Below are 20,675 nucleotides of genomic sequence, written 5' to 3'. Positions count from 1 at the left end.
TGCGTTTAAAAAAAAACAGTACATGAGGAGTGTACGTAAGTAAATTACATGAGCTGTTACTGTGATTCTATCCCACTAGAGTGGTATTTCTTAACATTTTCGTATTTCTCAAAAGGATTTTTTTGGTCATTTTTTAAATTTTAAAAATTATATATTTTTTAATAATTGATAATTTCTTTGGATCTTGTCTGCTTTGGAGGTCAAATTTAATTCATAGCTCTCCATAATTTCCTTCCTACAACTGTTATGTTGCTTGTTTCTCTTTAGTCTATTGATATCTTGCTGTTTCAGAAAGGGTATGAAAGACAACTCCTGGTAGTCCAATAATCTGTCTGTCATCTCTTTCAGGACCCCAAAGTGTGTCTCATCTGGTCTTTGGGCTCTGACTGTTTTATGGATTTTAAATTACACAAGACTTGTTCTGGAGAGGTTGCTAATGTCTCCAGTTTTTCACTGTCCACCCCAGGACACATTGTTTTCACTTCTGGCATCTCACCTTCCATTTTCCTTGCAAGATGAAGAATGTGTTTAATTTTTCTGCAATACCTTATTCTGTTGCAAAGTACTTTTCACTGCTCTCCTTTGGTGAGAGCAGTTTTGTCTTTTGTGTACTTCTGAAATATGTTGGTTTCTTCACATTCATTTATTTTTGGTATTTTATTTCCCAATTATCTATTTAAGATTTTGTTATAATCATCTTCTTCTTGACTAAAGCCTTTTTCCTTGTATGTCTCAAATGACTTAATCCTTCTCTCAGCAGTGTATAACTTCATAGGCCAGCTTACCAGACTTTTTTGTTTTTAATACTTCCTTTTAAAAAGAATAATGAATTGCTCATGAAAGAGGCTGAGGTGATAGAAGATAGCACAAGAGTGGTATAGGAGTGCAGAGGCCTCAGAGAACTGATTCCTGTGCCTGTATCCACAGCAGAGCACACATGCAGACCAGAGATAGGTTGCTGGTTGCCATGGAGGGGATGGATAGGACAGCACACCCTGGCATGCCAGAGCTGTTGGAGTGTTAATTAGTGGAGCTTATAATAGGACCAGACACCTTTTAGCCATCTGTGTTAAGGTACCCAACACCCTTTTCAACCACTTTCCCTTAATTTGGCTGTTAGCTGTAATATTATTTGCAGTGTATTTGATCTGCATCATTGGTTCTGCTGCACTATTTGAAATACAGGATTAAACACAGCTTTGATGGAGTCATATTTGCAAACATGAGTAAATAACATGCATGAACACATGGGCAGCAACTGGGATGCAGAGCCAGTAAGACTTGCTCACGGGTGTTGTGGGGTGTGAGAGCTTGGGTAACTTCAGCAAAAGCAGCTAGGGACTAAGGGGTATTTTTCTGTCAGGGATACCAGGCCTGCCTTCAAGATTGCTAATCAGCATCTCTTGCAGCTTGATCCTGAGCTTTTAATCCAGTTTCCAATGCTGGTGATATCAGCCCTGCCCTGAGGTAATGGAACCAGAGGGATCTGACCGGTTGCTATCCCGTGACACGGTGTGCGGCACCACGGAGGCTCTGACACTGAAATCGCCGTGGCACGCTATCGAGGGCAGCAGCAGTGCCTCTTAAGGAGGATTTTATTCCCCTGTGCCATGCCATTCATAATGCAGCAGTCTGGTTAAGCAGCACTGATAAGCTGGGTGGCTTGGCCCATGTATAATACTAATCCTCATAAAACTGACTCTGAAGTAATTGATAATTAAATCCCTGAACTGCTGTGATGGACTGCAAGTATTATGAGTGCATTGAGGGCTTTGTTAGTTTTACGTTATGCCAAGTAGAAAGTAAAATAATGATGAGTGCTCCCTCAAGTGTGATCTCTAAGTGTGATGCCTAAAGTGTGGTTGGATCAGTGATCCTTCTTCATCAGTAGGATGTAGGACATGTGGTGGCATTGGCTGCAAATGCCTTATTAGGCAGTGCTGCTCCTTCGGTGGTGCTTTGCCTCAGGTGGGTCAGACAAGCAGTCTGACTGTAAGAAAAAGTGTTCTGCAAAGTAGGTAAAATAAGAAGTTATTGAATTATGATAGACTTATAGGTGCCATAGAGTCTCTGAAATCTTAATATTTGTTTATTTTATGTAAATAGACTCTGCTCTTTCTATGGGAAACTTGTAAGTCAAAACGAGCATTGAAGCATACTGTGTCTATAACATGTAAAATATTAATATGTTTTCCTTGGTTATAAAGACTTCTTGAAGCAAGTGTGTTAGGATTTGCATTCATTAGCTGATTATTTTGATGGAATTAATGTCTGATTTTGAAAAGTATAACAGAGATCTCATCATTAAAGCTTCACTTTAATTATGCTCATTAACTTAACTTAATTCTACATTTTTCCATAGTGTTTAGGGTTTTTTTTTTTCTCAAAGAGTGAGTTAATGAAATTTTACTTCCTATCACCTCTCTGTGTATTGAACTCGTCAGTCCCGAGGGTCTAGCTACTCCTCTCATTTCTAAGCAAGTCAACTTTCATTGAAGATAGAATTTACCCATAAATCAGGACTGCAATATTTGTCAGTCCTTGGACAGACACAGATATATGCATCTATTTGTGTCTTTGCATATATGTAATGTATTTCATCTCAAATGCCAAAATATGTCTACAGCTTTTTCCCAGCAGGAAAGCTTTATTTTCATGTTTATTCTCAGGAATAAATAACCTAATAATGACCTGTTAATTGAACATGTAAATTAAATTTGAAGATAGAAAATAAGTTTCGAGGTAACTTCCTGATATATTGCCTTACTGCTACTCCAGCTCTGTCTGTACTTGCAGTCTGAGGTACTTGGATTTGAACTGGCAAACTTCTAACTGGTTAAGGAAAGAGGGACAAGGGAATAGTTCAGAGAGGAAAATGTTCTCTGTCCTGCACTAACCTGCAGAGTTTTCAGTTCACACTCTCAATTTTCTTTGAGAGAGCAATCTGACTGTTAAAAAAAAAAAAAAAAAAAAGGTTTCAAAGGGACACACTTCCTCATGAATTTTTTTAAGGACATTGTTATCTTACTTGAGACATTGCCATCTGCCACCTCTCTGCTCCAATTACTGTGTCTTCAAGGAACCAAACCCCATCATATTGGAAGGGTTCTCTCTATGACAGTTGTACCAAGCTGTCACTCATCAGAACAGTATGTGCAGTATGTGGAGCAATCTGGGTGTAGGAGCAGGCAAACACTTCCTACCTTGCCTCCTTCCTGCTGAGAGCCAAGTGTTGTCTCTGGCTGGACATCCACAGCCCTTCTGAGCAGCCAGTGAGATGCAGCTCCAGTGCAGAGAAGTGTTCTGGCTGCTCTGGCTGCCAGTGGAAAATGCAATGAGTGAGACTCATGCATGGATGATTCCTGTGCTGCAAGCTTTGAGGGATGCCGTGCTTTTCACAGTAGCTGCTGAGCGAACACGGACATTTGCAGCTTGAATGAGTTGTGAGATGACAAGTTCTTAGGGTGTTGAGAATGTGCTAACCAGCCTTGGTTTGCCTGGGAGCTGGGAAGGCACAGAACAGTTTTTGCTGCTTTTAAATCTGAATTGTGAGGAGGTGAGCATTTACTACCATATGATGGTGGACTGACCCATCAGAAATTAATCAGTGTTCAGCAGTGACAACTGTTTGGCCTTTGGAACTGACCTGTCCCAGGCTTGATGGTATTTGGATGAGAAACCATCAGGGCAGCTGGGCTCAACCTGCTCACTGCTGTTTAGCTGTAAGCCATTAAAGCCTCTGTTCTAAAGCCCCTTTCCTCAGCTCTTGTTCAGAGAGAAGTTGTAATGTCTATACAGGGAAACCACAAACGTAGTGGCACCAGAAAAGATTTCTCACTTGCATGATTTGTTTTCGATCTGCAAAGATACCAATGTTTGGGTTAACTTTGAGCTGGGTTAACTCAGCTTGTATTATCTCTGACTGATGCGGTGACATTGGAGATAAGTTCTTTATTTCCCAATATGCAGTGAGAATAGTGATGTTCAGGTCATCAGTAAGTGAGAGAAAATGACATCTAATGATTAAAGTTTTAGCAGGAACGCTGGTTTAAAAAATAAAAAAGGGAAAGCAAAGAAAACCAAAAACTCCACAACCAGATAACAAAGACTTGCCAAGGATCCCCGAATTATGGAGTTTTAAAGTCTTGAACTGCTACTCTTTTGCATAAGAACATATCTGTATAACTCATTTCTTTAATTTTTCATTCATTTCAGCTAAAACATATTTCAAATTTCACAGAGAAATTACATGAAAGTTACTTTTTACCCGTGCACGAAGATGCAATTCTTATGCAGTGGGGATGCATAAGTGAAGTTCAGACTTTTAACAGTGTCTCCCCAGGCACATCTAGTTTGTGTCAATCAGTCCCTAACTCAAAATGTTTTTATATTTCTGGATGGGAACAGCTTGAAGTGTCATAGAAAATCACTTGTGTGCATACAGACAACAATACTTAATTCTATAATTAACTTCAGGCAGTGAGACAACTAGAAAGATTTTTTTAAGCTTATTTTGGCAGATTTTCATTAAAATAAAAGCTGCTCATTAAAATAACTTTTGTTTTGAACTCCCAGACCTTGTTTGTAGGAGTACTTCTATACTTTTAAGAAACAGAAATAAAGCAAAAAACATGCATGAGAAAACTTGATGAAGTTTAGAACAGAAAATACATACAATAGGCTGGTGTCTCATGTATTTTAATGAGAAAGAATACACAATATTACTTAGCTTTAGAATTTGAATGCATCCCTAATGAGGATAATGTCCTGCCCCCAGGTCCTTATGGTGCAGAAGAAGTGGATTACAAAGAAAAGAAGTGAAAAATAATTTAAGGATGATGATGAGTTCAAGATGCAAAATATTGTTAGTTCAGGGGGAATTGGAATTGAAGTCATAAACTAGAAACACACAAAAAAGTATGAGAAAAAAACCACTGAATCCTCTGCCCAAGTCTGGAAGAATGACTTTGAAGAAAAGATAAAGATGGTTGAGCAGTTTGTAACCAAAACCCTTTTGGTTTTAAGGAAATTCTTTTTCTTCTTCATTCATGGTGCTTGGTCACAAACTGCAGAGAACAGTCAATCTGGGGACTTGGTGTGGGTATCCCTGTGGCTGAGTTGGGTACCTGGAAGTCTCAGGTGAGCCACACTGCTCTAGCCCAAGCATGTTTGAAATTCTTTTTAAATAAAGCCATTTCCACTGCCCCAGTGGAATTTCCCCTGTTTTGTTGCAGGAAGTCTGTGATATTTATAGTTTGTTGCTGTAAAATGGAAATATCTCTCCCTCCACCTCAATTTTCAGAGATGTTTAAGAAAAAGAAATCTCAGCTTATGTAGCCCAGGTGCATTTTTTGGAAACCTGTAAAACCCACGAGAGCCCCATACCTTCTCCCTGCTGTCACTGAGCTGGGCAGTTCCTTGCCCCTGCAGCTGCTTACCACGAGTACTTGTCTCACCTTCGGATTTGGAGGGTGCCTGGGCTTGGTGCTGCCGCTGATGCAGCACACGGAGTATTTTGCAGTGGGTAGGGAAGAAGTCTTGGCTTTGGAAGCAGTCTGGGTGCTCTGCAGCTGGCCATGAATCAGCTGTAGTAGACCACTGTCAAAGCAGCACTGCACAAACCTGGCAGTGAACTGATGGTGACCATCACTGCCTATCTCTTCTCTGTGCTAATGTGCCTGTTCTGCCCTTCATCTGCACCCAGAACCCATGGCTACCAAAGGAAGCCACATTCATGATCATAGTCTAAAATTGCCTCTGCTGGTGCCAGGGATGGGGAGTGAATGAGCATTTTAGTAGTCTTTTATTACTCACTATAGATATTTGTTAGTTTCATTTGGGTTACTCTGCACAGCATGTACTTCTGGGCTGGCAAAGGTGCTGCAGATATCCATCTCCTTGTGCCTTAATAAAGGGCCAAATCTGGGGAAAGGGGGTACAAAAATGAATTTTTAAGAGCCTAGAGTATATAGTTTTATTCGTTGAGCAAGGAGCATTTTTTTAGGTCTTTACAGGAACGTGTTTTATAGGAGAACAAAACTCTTTTTAGCTGGGTGTTACACCTATTTCTGTTTCAAAAGGAAAGGCTTAGTTACATTAAACAAAGCTTAGCATTAGTATTGTGATGAGGTACACAAATATCTTTCAAAATCCCTGTAACATTCTTCTGCTCAAAGGAGTTAGTCTTGTTTTCTCTAAAGTCTTCTCACAGTGAAATGCTTCATTAAAATTAATAAGGCTGTGACCTACATAGTTTACAAAAGAATTAAATACTGTAATAATATGACCATATTCTTACTGTGCAGTTAATTTGTATTTTTCTTTATATTATGACTGTTTACTTCTTCCTTTGATGTTTGTGTCGGGCTAGTGTAAAAATAATGTTCACTGAATAACAACAGAAAAAGGGTGACTTTGTGGCCTTTTCTGACAGAATATGTTGACAGCTTTTAATGTTGCCTTTTCTCCTATCCCACTGGTCCTGATCAAACACTCTAGCATCAGGTTTTGGAGATTGTTGTTAATATTTTTTTTTAAATATGTAATTTTGCTGCACAGAATTCCACAAGGAACAGGAATCTGGTATTCTCAAATCTAGGAAGAAAAAGCTCTCTCCAAATTTATGTACACTTGAGGTCTGGTGTCACTTGGTATCCAGACCTTCCAACCAAAAGGAAAATCTAATCTTTGGCCCTTGACCTTGAAGGCAAGACTGCCATGATCACGGACCTTTGGCCTGTGAAGAAAAAGAAGAACATTTGTGAACCTGTGTTCTGTATTTGCCTGGAAAAGTTTGCCTGAGCAAGAGCAGCAGTGTACAGGTTAGGACAGAAGCTGAGGACAGGTGAGAGGTTGGTAGCCACAGGCAGGCACCACAGCTGAGCTGCGGCTGTGGTCTAACTCCAGGTGCCATAAACCTGCTGCTGGCACTTGTCTGAGACCCGGTGGATGTCACTCACATGGGCTGATGTCTTAGCAAGGAGAAGTCCACCAATGGAAATGGCCAGTGGTATGTTAAAAAAGTAGGACTTTACAGGTCATGTCCTTGTTCCCAGGCTTGGCGCAAGAGAAGGGAATTTTTTTTAGTAGAATTTAAAGAAGAACTTCAAAGAAGTTTTTTCTTTGATGAAATACAAAGAAGTTCTGTGTCCTTGAAGAGGATTGTTGCTGGTTTACAATACTTTCCAAAATTGGAAGTTATGTGTAGCATATTTGTCTCAGTGAGTTTTTTTAATTGGCCCTCAATAAATGTAAAATTAGAAAATGATACAGCATTGAAGAAGATAACATTAAAAGAAATTCATAACAGTGTTGAACTGTGTTACTTTGTTGGAAGTTTGAGTTATGCCCCATGAGTACTTGGCACATTTCACCTTTTAAAAATGATTGTGACCTGAAATTTTTACACCAAATATCTTTTCAGTGCAGCAAAAAATAAGGCATCACTGCAGTCTGATCAGCTCTTTAAACTTGTATTCAGTCTTAGTACTGCCTTTATGTAGCTGGGAGATACAGGCAATGGTCAGTGTCTCACAGTGAACTTATTTAACAAAAATTTTTTCTTTTTCCTTCTTTCAGTTGATCTTAAGAAAGGATCATGTCCAACTGCTGCAAAATCAAATCTCCCCAAGCCCTGCCCGTCTGGACTTCGTCCCCCAGGTTATTCACGGTTGCCAGCAGCTAAGCTGGCTGCATTTGGGTTTGTCAGGACCTCAAGTGTGTCCTCTGTCTCCAGCAACCAGTCGAACGACAGCGCTCAGAGTGACCAGAGCAGGACAACTAACCGTAAGTCCCAAAAGTGCCCTTCTTTCTGTAGGGCTGTTAAACAGATGTGTTCCAGGATTGTCCAGACTGTAGTTTCCAGATAGTTCAGAACTAATGAAATCTGTGCAGTACTTGCTAGTCTCTTCTGTGCTACTGACTTCGGTTTGGTGTCTTGATTGCCCAGTGAAGTTTTTTAAAAATATTAATAATAATTATTAAATATTAATAAACAAGCGTTAAATTGTAACAAGTGTTTAAAATATTAATGGTAACAGATTAATAGAGCCTGAATGTTGAGGAGATTATTTTCTCTGCTACAGAGAAAATTCCATTAAGAGAGAATCTGAGGCATTCTTTCTTACATTTTGTTTTTACCCGGAACATGCCATCTTACAAGCTGAAATAGTAAATAAACAGAGTGAACTGTCTTTGGTAAGTAAATGGCAGCCAACGCAGAACAGGACAAATATTATCTAAAATAGGAGATACAGTCTTTCTCATCTACTTTTCTTCTGCTTCTTAATTTTCAGTACAATAAATTCAGCTAGTGATATGAAAAATTGAGGCAGTGATATGAAAGAGATCAGGACTGATATCATAGTACATCTACCAGACTTTGAATGATCCCTTGGCAGAAATGTCATTCCAAATCCTATTTTCTGCAAAGGCTGTTAATTTTATTAAATACAAAATAATACCCACTGGATTCTGCAGTCCTTGGGAAATGTGCACATGCCCTGGGCTCAGAGCAGGAAGGGGGATTGAGAGATTTTCATGCCCATTTTTCTTTGAAGACTGGATTGAGCCTGAGCTATGTCAATATCAAAGCAAGTGGTATCAGCCCAAGAGGGGTGCAGACAGGGGCACCAGGTGACTTGAAGCAGCAGAGGAGACAAGATGCTGCAGGCTCCTAAATCTTTCCCTGTTTTTATTGATTTGAAATTAATTAAAATAAATACAATTAGTATAGTTCAAAACCCTAAGGATTTTCTCTTTCCCCTTTACATGGGGTGATTGAAATGCAAAGGACTAATGTCAGCAGGGACTTTTAATTTTTCCAATGACCCCAAACATGCTTGTATCTTGTTTTACTGTTGGACTGATCACTTATTTTTGGTTATTTCCTGGTAGACTTTACTTTGAGGTCAGTCAGCCTCTTTTGCTTTATGCTTTTACCCTACATTTATGCCTTTGGAAAACTTCTCCTTTTATCTGGTGTTGTCACCTTTTAGTCTTTATTTACATAAAACCTCCGTTAAGGACAGAATCATCTGATATCTGATTAGATATAAACTACATCTCTGCAAGTAATAATGTTGTTTAGCAGTTTCAGGTGTGAATCTGAAAAAAATGACAACTGTAGGTACAGCACTGTCCTTGAACACACTGGAGGTATACAGGTTCATACAAATCTAAAAGCAAATACTCCAGGTGGCTGAATTTGAATAAATGGATTTCTATTAAGAAAACTGTGGAAGAAGCATTAGCAATCTCGGGCGTAGAAAGTTATATCCGATTCTTCAGTTCTCTTAAAAGAAGTTGATTTCATTTCTATATTCCGGTGTATTTTTATATTATCTTTTCACATCCAGCCCATAAAAACTGAAACCACATTCCAGTCACTGGAAGGACATGGAAGCATTTGGTTTCAGCTGACTCAGCTGAGGATGGTAGCGCTCTTTAGTGTTGGGATCAGGATGATGTTACCATCTTGTGCATATTACAAGATCAGTTTTGATGGGCATGAAAATTACCCAGGGAAAGTGTTCTGCTTGTATGAATTCATGTGGAGATGAGCTCAGCCCATCACCTGATGAAAAACAGGACCTATAACTTTGCTCTTGCTGCCAAGTTAGATAACTCATGGAAGCTGTTGTCTAGTTTCCCTCCGCCTCCATGTGAGAGCAAGAGAATGAGCCTCTCCCAAGGGTCATCTCTGTCACGTGGCTCTTGTGACATACTCAGCTGTCTGGCCCAGAAGTCTTTTTCTAGTCTGTAGCTCCAAAAGGATAGTTCTTTCTCCTGGACAAAAGTGAAGGAAGGAGAAGGCGTGTTGCCAAGCAGGTGAGGGCACATCTGGTGTTTAGGGTAAGTTGGTAAGTCATGACTGGGTGAGCCATCACACCAGGTAACGCCTAACATCACCTGCTTGCTTTGGATTAAAGACAACATTACTCCTGTTCATGGGGTAGATAGGTAGGAAGAAAAATGTTTCTTCGTTGTTAATTTATTAACTTTCATAGAAATATTATCTGTATGAAACTGTGCCATCTTTTTCTATATATAGTCTATGTGCCAGCAAGAGTTAAATTAGTTGCCCAGCACCCAGGGAGCACAAATTAGTTGCTTTCCATTCTACCGCAGCTTATTTAACACAGAGCAGCAGTGCACTTCAACATGCACAGAAAGCATGCAGGGGAGAAGTACTGGCTCAGGAATCTTAGCATGACATATTATTTCTTCCCTTCACTGTCTGCTGGAAGAACAGTTTTATTTAAATTAAATAAATAGCTGATTCTGTAGCTACTACCTGAGATCATGTCTTTGACTAAATCAGGTCTCCTAGAGGGCAAGAAAAAGCTTTACTGTTAATTTCCTAGCTCAGTAGGGTAGAAAAATGCAAAATTATCTAGCTTTAGAAGTCTTCAAACATACGTAACACAATTTTCTATTTAAGTACTATCTCTGCATGTCAGGGAGAAAAAAGTAGTTGATAGCATCTTACAAGTGTGCATTTGTTATAAATAGAGGAGCTGCTACTGTTGTAAATCAAGGGGCTCATTTCAAAATCATGACATATTGTAGGTTACTGAAAGCCAATGACTATGGCTAGGTGAGAGGAAAACACTGGTTTATTTTAGGGACAGAGTGTTTTAGGGTAAACAGTGATTCTTTAAGGGACCCCAGTGAGATCCTGTTCTTGCTTTTCTCTCCTCTGCCAGATGTCTTATGGTGCTAGTTCTGCCTAAACACATTTCTTTTCAGAAGTCCCAGCTAGTGTCTCTGTCTAGGGAATAAAACCCACTTGTTTAGAAAAAGGAGACATGATGTTTGTGTTGAGGGGAAGTTTGTTAATGGAGCTTCAATGCGGCAGCCTTGTTCTTCAGCAGATTTCTCCCCTTCCTGTGACCCCTCTAAAAGCATGGAGCCTGTGCTGTGCTTCTCGATTGACTTCCTGGTGATACCTTGCATATTCAGATTGACTCAACTAAATGGATTTGAAGCTGTGGGACTGTGCTCTTTTCCCATGGTGAGACAGGACACACTGCTCAGTACTTGTCTGCTTGTCCTAGGAGTTCCATCCCAGTGTTGCGGGTGTCAGCCAGGCTGCCCTTTGCCAATAACATTCCAACAAGTGACAGTCTTGCCACCAGCTGCTGATCAGGATCAGTCATAATGGGGCCCTGGTCCTATGAGGTCCTGCCCAATTTTGTACTGAGGCTCCTGAAGGAGCAGCCTCTGGGAAAGCCCAGGCTGAGGCTCAGCTCCTGGTCCTGCTACCAGTACTCCACAGATCTGTTCTGTGGCACAGGTAGTGCCAGACTAAAATAATATCTTTGCCCAATAATATCTTTGTTTACGATTACCTGCAAAATTAAAATTTAGCCCCAGATCTGGTATACTACTTCTGAAGTTTTCAAAAAATGCCTGATATTTTTAACCATTATTCTTTATTTAGAAAAAGGGAGTTTTGTACATCTAAAAACTTATTGTTTGTTTGCAGTCTAATTTGACTAGAATTGAAAAATTGAGATACTTCACACTTGAGGAGTGTGAATGTATTCTGCAAAACATTCGAAAAAGTGAATTACTAGAAAGTCAGGTTAAAATTGAAACCACCAAGATTTGGTGTGGAGAGAAACAATTGTGTAAACATAAAAAGAAACTTCCAATTTAAACAACTTGTAACAAAATATTTAACTCTGTGTATTTTCCTTTGGAATTTTAAATGCACTGTATGGAATCTTTCCCTCTGTCTGCCCCAATAAAATTTGCATGAGAGGTTCACGTCATCCACCAAAGGTCCACAGTGGTGGGATGTGGTCCCCAGGATTGTGACTCTGCAGTGAGGTAACACAATGCTCAGACTGTACCTTCTGTTTCACTGGTTTGAGGAGCTCAGAGTTCTCTCGCCTGTATCTGCATTTTGAGTGACCAGCTGAATGTCCCACTCACACAATTAGCTTTATGTACTTCATCAGCATAGACTAACTTGCTGTAGAGTACCACATGGGAAAGAGTTTGTCAGGCACTGTGGAAGAATTTGATGTGTGGAGGATAGGAAGAAGGGTGGATTGTTTAGAATGAGTTAAGGTATGCTAACTGCTGTGAGTTCAGGAGATGGAAGAATATTGGTATAACATTGGGAAATACTTCATAGTCACAAGGTCTACTAGTCTGTTAAATAATCTTCCAACTCAAGAGATGAAATCCCTGTTGCTTAAGATTCTTTAAATAGCACAATAGCACGGTGTTAGAGGCAATTATTCTCTGTCGACGTGCTAGACTAAAAGACATAATGCTATTCAATATCTACCCACAGCTCTGAGTGCTGAAGCAATTTATTTTGGGAGTGAACAAGAAAATGGTGATGAATATTTCAAAACTTGATTTGGTGTCTCATGATAGCTATTGTTTTGTTAAAAATGTAAGAAAGATGAAACTGCATGTGTTATTGATGTAAGCCTCCATGATCCTTTCTTCGATATATATATTTCTCACTGGTTTTGACCTTGAATTTCCTGGCCTTGCTAAATGTTGTATTTCCATTCTAATAAGCAAAAACGTCAAAGTGTCAGATTCAGGTGGGTGGAGAAATGAATAAATTAAAGTGAGCACAGAAGCCTTGAATAGATGCCTAATTGCCTCCAAAATGGATAGAATGTTCAAAATTGTCAAGTGGTAGACAGGTAAACCAGTTGTTCTTAAATACATAAGTATTAGTTAATATGAAGAGTTTCCTGTATGAAAATACTTTCCAATTATATTTCTATGACTGATTTTCTGTTCAGTTTTCTATATGACAAATTTAATTTTTTTTCCCTTCTGATCTTGTTCTGATATTAATGCCTTGATGGAAGAATCACATTATGCCATCATTTCACTGTGAATATGACTAAAATAGAACAGTACTGAGATTCTCATCCTTGTGGGATGAAGCATCTGGAAAAGTGCAGTATGCCAGCCAGGAAGAGCAAGGGCTATAAGATATTTTAGCTACCTTGACTTAGCAGCATTTACTTTTCATACTCTAGTTGCTAATGATGGGGGGAAAAAAGACTCAAATAATTACTTGGGGTTGTGGGCACAGAGGTTTCTCTCTGTTTGCAGAGATTGAAACAACAGTGCTGAAGTACAAGTTGGCTATTAATTTCAGTGGGTTTTAGATATGGTGCTTGTGATAGTATTTTAATGTGGTATTGTTTTAATAGCTTAGATAATGTCTTTGCTATCTCCATTGTTACCCTGCCCATCAAAACACAATGCAGAGGGGAGCAGTTCCACATTGGGAGGATCTTACAACCTCTTGTAATGAATAAGTAGAGGCAAGAAGATGAAGCTGGTTTGGAAATACAGAACTACTTTTATATGAAGATGCCAACCTTAAATATTTAAAGGGTTTTCAGTTTTGCTGAGCTTAGTTTGTCAAAACTGAAGAAATCCATGAAACTCTGAATTCTGCAAAGCTTGCGTTTTATGAGCAAAGAAATGTTGAAAGAATTTTGCCAAGCTTTTGTGCCAGCTCAACTCTAGTGCTTAATCATCATGTTTGTTATTGTTATAAAGTGCCATATAAAATCTGTGGTTTTAGTTAAGAAGTCCGGTCTGGGAGATTCTGTGTCTGTGTTCTAAAATTGTCCTGGCTCATACCCGGCCGCTCCAGTTCCATTTTTTGGCACTTATTTCTGTCTGGCTTTTAAAAAGTGGCTTAAATGATCCACCTCACTTTCCTGTCTGTAAAATGGGGTGGGAGAGTACAAATGTTTGCACATGTATTGGGTAACGGGACGACAAGGAGGAAACAGATAGTGACAAATCCTCTTTCCTGGCCCATTTCCACACAGGATTATTTGACTGATTATGTGCACCTAATTTAGTCACAGCGACTCTTAGTGTTTAATCTGCAGAGGGTAAAAAGTAGTTCAAACCACTTGCACACCAGGCTGCCAGACACCAGTTTCACTGGAGAAGGCAGTACATTGCCCAGAATTAGATTATTCCCATTACAGACACCCAAGGTGTCTCTGTCCTTTAACTCTGTGGGAAAATGTTGATTCAATGATCAGTGTGCTGGATGCAGCTACTGTGACAACCTGCTTGGTGACCCTGTACTGGGAGGTTTCATCAGCCCCTTCTTTATTTTAAAGGTGTCCTGTGGTCGATTTTGTGCTTCCTTGGTCAATAGGAGATCATGACTACTATATTTATTGTGATAAGATTACTTCAGTAATTTTTAGAGGGATACAAAGAAAGCAGCGAAGCCTTTTCTAAAACAACCTTTTTTCTTCCTTGATCTTTATATCACATTTTTTAAAACATCTAGTCTTCAGTGATCCTGAAGGGTATCCCCTCTGGTAGGGATGTGAGAGAGACATGAGGAAGAAGAGAGCTGATGGTGCAGGATGAATTTTACAGTCTGGGGAAAAACCTCAGTCAGTCCAGAGCCAGTAACAGACACAAGAACAGCATTCATCTTTCTGGGGACACTCAGCACTTGGAACAGTGGCACTTAAAGTGTCCTTTTGAAAATATGAAGACAAGGAGCAGCTGGAACATGTCTGTCACATCCAAATTAAAACCCCTTTTAAGACCAGAAAACTCACTATAAATTGTCTCTTTTTTGTACTCTAATCTTCCTATTCTATCTGTTGAGAGGGGAAATACTCATTTGGAAGTGAACCCTGTGGGTATTCATTGAAATGGATTAATCTTTTAATTTAGCCCAGAGAAAAATTAAGGAATAAAGCTTTGAAGAAATGAGAGCTCATCCATTTCTCTTTTTCCATTTTTTTCCTATTTTTTCTCTCTTTGTGTTCTAAAGGAAACACAGAAAAAATCTTCATAGTCTCCCACTAATGAAGTACGACCTTGCAGGATTTTAGAGAAACTTTCTGCTTCACCATGTCTCTCTCATGCATTTAATTTCAGTTTATATTTCAATATTTAAAAGGGTTAATTTTGGATGTCTAGCTATGGGGCTTCTCACTGGTGTTTTCCACTGTCTTAATCTCCAGTTTTAGTGCTTTCTGAAATTCAAGCCTGTGGTTATCTAGATGCATTCAACTTTATAAAGATACATCTTTTAAAAGCACCACATATTGCTTCTGGTGCAATTCTGCATTTTGTATTGTCTGTGAGGTTGAAGCCAGTGAGCACAGTGAGGCATTCTGGCTTTGAAATCTTTAAGTAAATCAAACAGTTGCCTGACTGAACCAATTACTGTCAGTGACAAAAATCATTACAGACTCTATGATAATAGGCTTTCTTCCAAAGAAAACTTTTTTCCCCCCCAAAAATGAGTACTAATTTGAAGATACAAGAAATTTGATATGGTAGTTATGAGTCAACTTTGAGTCACAGTGAGACAAAGAAAAATACCTGTGTAACAGTTTAGATTATATAAATTTTGAAAGGATTTTTTAAATTATGTTTTCCCTTGTGTGATTTCTGCTTAGGGTCAGTGAGGCTGTTAGCTTGTTTTCCTAAACAAAAAGCAAATAAGCTTGAGGTTCAGTGTTTCTTTGATCTCTTTCAACAAGGACCAAATTTAAAAAGTGGAACTGAGATGATCTCCTTGCAATCATATTATTAACAGCTGTAGTCAAAAGTAAAGTGTTGTGAATTTGTCACACACACAGTTCAATCCAATTGCCTTGCCAGCAATAAACAGGACCAAAGTTAGTACTGTAAATATGACTGGCAAATCTCATTTAGACCAAAAAGTTTCAGAAAACAAAACTGTCCTCTTTATAGAACATGAAAAATCAATTAACAAAATTGTATGCTCTTGCAAAATGAAGTGTGGATAATGAACACAAACAAATGGGGATTTGGAAAAAGCCTGCAAACTGTCCCTTTTGGGAGGGAGAGTGACTGATTAGTTGAGAAGAACCATGGTGGATTAGTGCAGGTATGTATTAACAGTGGAGCAAAGGAAGACAAACTTCAAAGATGTTTCTAATCTTTGATCCCATTAGGAATCCTGCAGAAGACTTGTGAATTCTAATTTAGTAGCGTGAGAAGTGTTACAGCCAAAAGAGTGCAGCACTATTTTTAGAGTAAAAACATTTTCCATGTAGAGGTTGGGCTGGAATAACACTCATGACATTTTTTTCCATCACACTAAACTAGTCCAAATGGGTTAAAATTGAGGTCATTTATGTAAGTCTTCCAGGTGCTTTTTAGAATATCTGAAATAAAGGAAGGATAAGCATCTTTTGCAGCTTTCATTATTGCCATGGGTCTGTTAGTTGTGATCCAAGAACTTGAAAATTGCAGTTTAAGCAGCTTCCTTCTGGCTTGCTGCTTGGCAATCTCTAGAGGCCTGGACAAGATTACGTGAGGCTGTAAACAGCTCAGAATGTAGTGGTTCTTTGTCTTGTGACAAGTGTGAGACCATAGGCTTTCAACTTGGGACTTCCAGAGTTAATTTTAATGCTAGAAGAAAGCTGACTAAAGTCTGAAAAAAGTGAAACCACCACTGGCAGAAAAATGACAGACTGAGACCCTCCAACCAAGAACACTAAGCTGAATAAAACAGGAACAATTGCACTGTCTTTTTCTCCATGGTGGGAGTTACTGGAAACTGTGGGCTGTTGGCACACAGGACATCAGTGGCACCACCATCAGCATTAGCAGATGTTCAGTCCCTTGGAGATGAGCCCAAGAAATGGTTGTATGCTTCCCATGTGGCAGCTTTAAGGGTCTACCTGTGGAATTGGTGGGGTTGGAGGAGAAAGGTGCTGTCATTTCTGTGGTTTACACACATGCCTATGACTCTCTGTTCCCTGTGGCAAGGAATCAATTAAGCTGGGCTACATGGTGTAAATCTTTAACACATGCTCTTCCCAACTTCATGATCTTCTCATCTGTCTTGACACAGTGTAAGTTGCCATCACTACTTCCACAGAAGGCTGAACGGTCAGAAATACTTATGCAGAAATATGAGCATTTAGGATGGAAGAATAAAGTGCTCTGATTCAGAGGTGGGACCTGGATCTCCTTGGAAGAGCCGTCAGTGTTCCCATATAAACCTCGACCGTGCGCCAGTGGGGTTTGTCTCAGAATGGGGCACACCACTCCCTGGGTGCTGATTCACCAGGCAGTCATAAGGGTACTCTGTTATTTTAGTGCACACCACCTGCATTGGGCCATTAGGCATTGAGCAGTGTGTGCTGCTATGCAAAAAGGCAAAAACTGCTAACCAGAATGCAAGGGAGATGGATGCATAGCTGGGCTGATGCCAGCAGCAACTTCTAGCAACACTAATGCTGCACAGTGGTCCTTGGTGAGACAAAACCAGGCCACATCAGTTGGTTTTTGCATGTCACAAACCTTTCTCTCCAGTGACACCAGTCTTTTCTATTTGTTTTCTTATTTAAAGTAAGTCTCTCAAAGAAGATGAATTCCATTATAGTCCTTAATTAAACTGCCACAAAGAAAGAAAACAGCTTCTAATTTGCAGAGAAGGGTCAGGAGATGCCCTTCTGCCCCACCCCTAAAAGCAGAGAATGAAATTAAATGAAGGTAAAGGAGTTGTCTCCTACCATTGCCGTGCATCTCAGAAATACTGTGCATTTCTGGTGCCCTGATGGTGAAATATTGAAGTTCAGTCCGTGATTAACTTCCTGTCTATCACACGTTGCAGTTGCACTGTGCTTCTGCCAGCCATTTCTGGAAAGGTATGCACAACCTCCAGAGCAGCTGGGCAAAACTGAGTGAGGAATGCTCAGTTTTGAATAAAATGGCATGTCTCAATCAAAATATCTTGTGGCCAAACCTTGGAAACCCTTGTGTTGTCTTCCCCTGTTGCTAAACTGTATGGAATAGTGGGGGCTGGAGTTCAGTTTGTGCCCTCGAGTGTATGGTATGATTTTTTTGGGGTTTAAATGACAGAATTAAAAATAGATCATTTTAAGCCAGATTTTTTTCCTCTTAAAAATAAGAATATATAATTTATTTGATGTTTTTTATAAACTCTTCTGCTCAGTTCTTACTGCACATGAGACAATCTACGAGTTAATATTACTTTTGTAATCTGAGGAAAGGGGATTTCCCAATGAATGTTATTACAATACTTTAATTTAAACTGAAGGCCTATTTTTAGATGCTTGGATGTGTCCTGGGATAAAACACTCCTTCTCTGACATGTTCTAATGTTGACTAAATGTATTATGTACTGCTTCTAGGTATCTAAGGAATTTTAATTGTCTCAGAGGTACACAATAGTGTTTTAGAATTAGGATATTTATCACTTGTCACAGCTTGTAAATTTAGATACAGAACAGGCCTGCACACTGTCAAACTGTGTGGGAAAGAAGAATAAGAGGTAGCGTCATGGTCTCTGTATGCCTTCCAAAGAATAGTTTGGAAGTATGTTCTAAAAATGTCTAAGATGTAGTTTAAAAAGGTGTCGTTTAAAAAAGCTTAAACCTGAAGGAAAGATGCAAGAAAATTTAAAAGAAAAAAGCTGATGCTAAGAAACTGTCTCTTGTGCACACAAGTCCCACTTCTTTGGCAGAGCGATAGCTGCTCTAAGAAAGGTGCTGAATTATGCATGGCTTACCAACAGTCCTGCTCTGGAGCTCAGTTGTGATGGCTTCGGGGAATGTGTGCACTCCTGAACTGTCATCTCTCTACCCATTGCGTGAATCAAAAGTACCTGCAGATAAAAAATTCAGATTAATTGAGAAAAGCCTCCAAGCAGCTCACTAAGTGATAGAAGCTTCCTATCAGTGACAGCTGGAAGATAAAACTGTAGACTGTCATGGTAAACAATTTGCAGCTATGATTCTTTTGGTACTCCCCACTGTGAAGCATGCCAGCTATCGTGTTTAAAAAACAGCCCAACTAGTAAAACTAGTTTAAAACATGAAAGATTTGTATATTTTAAATCAGACTGACTTTTTCATGGAGCCCACAGGTCTGTAACTGTAATTTTTGATTTTGTTTTTCTTCTAATTGGTGGATGGCAAGCATTTCCCTAAGTGGTATCTCGGCAGCTGTCATAAGGTGGTTTCTGCCTTTTGCCAGGCTGGTGGGAAGCATCTTGGCAGGGTTGAAGCAAAGCAGCAAGGTCCATTGATGACCTCTCCCCTGCCCATATAGCCAGATATTTGGAATTATTATCCTGCTAAAATACCATATAATGCTGATTTATAGTTCTTTAAATGTGGCCATTCTGTTAGTGTTTGATTCCAAAATACCTGTGCACTATCTCTGTTTTGCTGTTTTCTCTCATGGCTTTAGACAAGGAGCTCCCTCTCTTGTGGGTGCTGCCCATCACTTGCATGGCACCCAGTGATGATTTGGAAGACTGGTGCTAAATAAGAATTGTGGTAACATTTGCCTCTACTACAGCAGACACAAAGCTTCACCCTGCTTTTTTATGCTGTTGTAATTGACTAATGAAATGTATATGTAATTACCTTTGATAATGCTTCCAGGAAACTCTGCATGCTTGTTTGAAAGTTTACATCACTGTATAGGTATTTTAGAGGGAAGTTTATTGGGGAAGGAAGCTCTGCTGGAGTTTTTAGATGTTTTTCACTGGGTAAAGAAGCCAGGGTTTTCCCAAGACTTGGATTTCTGAATTTTTTTGCAACTTCCATTGCCAACGCAAGTTCCTCCCACTGCTTGACATAATGCCCTGTCACTTGGAGCCAGGCTAGGTGTGCTGGCATCTCATATTGGCAGCTCGGGCTGGCCAAACCAACTGTGGTGGTTAACGTGCCCAGTCACATTAGCCCTGTGAGTGTGCACAAGCTCTGCCTGTGGCTAACAAGATGTGAGCGTGCACAAACTCTGCCTGTGGCTAACAAGATGTGAGTGTGCACAAGCTCTGCCCGTGGCTAACAAGATGTGAGTGTGCACAAACTCTGCCCGTGGCTAACAGGATGTGAGTGTGCACAAACTCTGCCCGTGGCTAACAGGATGTGAGTGTGCACAAACTCTGCCCGTGGCTAACAGGATGTGAGTGTGCACAAACCCTAGCTGTGGCTAACAAGATGTGAGTGTGCACAAGCTCTGCCCGTGGCTAACAAGATGTGAGTGTGCACAAACTCTGCCCGTGGCTAACAGGATGTGAGTGTGCACAAACTCTGCCCGTGGCTAACAAGATTGCTGCCCTCTCTACCTGTGAGTGCGCAGACAAGGAGCCGGCTGCTGGCACCTTCGGACATTTCGCCTTTCTCAGCTGCAGCGCTTGGAACCTGGGGGTCCTGCTGCACCAGGGGTGCAGCTGAGAACCAAACACTCTCAGCTTTCTTGAAACCTGTCCTTAGGTTGGCATTGGACCTGATAATAATAATAATAATAATACAATTTTGCCTTGAGGGTGGGACAGGAGATGTAGGAGCCTACTGCAGTAAAATAAACTAGGTCGGTACAGCACTTAGTGTGTTTTATATCCCCCAATATGTAGTGCATATTCCTGCATAGCAAGTGGTATGTTATTTACAGCATTTTGGTTACACTTAGAATAAATTTATTTAAATTTAACTTCTCTTCAGCATTAGCTTGCCGACCTGGAGACAAATAAGCCACTGTTCATTTTGGACTTTTATTACATTCTATTCTGCTTAGCACTTTTTTAACTGTGCAACATTTTAGCAAAGATATGTGAACAAATCACCCCATATAAATTGCTGTTCATCTGGTAAGGGCTGGAGGACTTCAGGTTTTACGCTTCC

General features: G+C 39.8%; 1 protein-coding gene across 13 annotated transcripts in view; it reads left to right on the top strand.

Annotated features, from left to right (window-relative positions):
• MTUS2 (microtubule associated scaffold protein 2) overlaps nt 1-20,675 on the top strand; it is a 265,387-nt gene that overhangs the window by 113,640 nt on the left and 131,072 nt on the right. For all 13 annotated transcript variants that reach the window (XM_064409103.1, XM_064409104.1, XM_064409111.1 and 10 more), the window contains one exon: nt 7,579-7,785. In XM_064409103.1, the coding sequence (XP_064265173.1) occupies nt 7,579-7,785 (207 nt within the window). The remainder of the gene's footprint in view (nt 1-7,578; nt 7,786-20,675) is intronic.

This window comes from Passer domesticus, chromosome 2, assembly GCF_036417665.1.
Source record: "Passer domesticus isolate bPasDom1 chromosome 2, bPasDom1.hap1, whole genome shotgun sequence".
Classification (NCBI taxonomy): Eukaryota; Metazoa; Chordata; class Aves; order Passeriformes; family Passeridae; genus Passer; species Passer domesticus.
The sequence above is the reverse complement of the archived record's forward strand: the minus strand, read 5'-3'. Positions and strand labels throughout refer to the sequence as shown.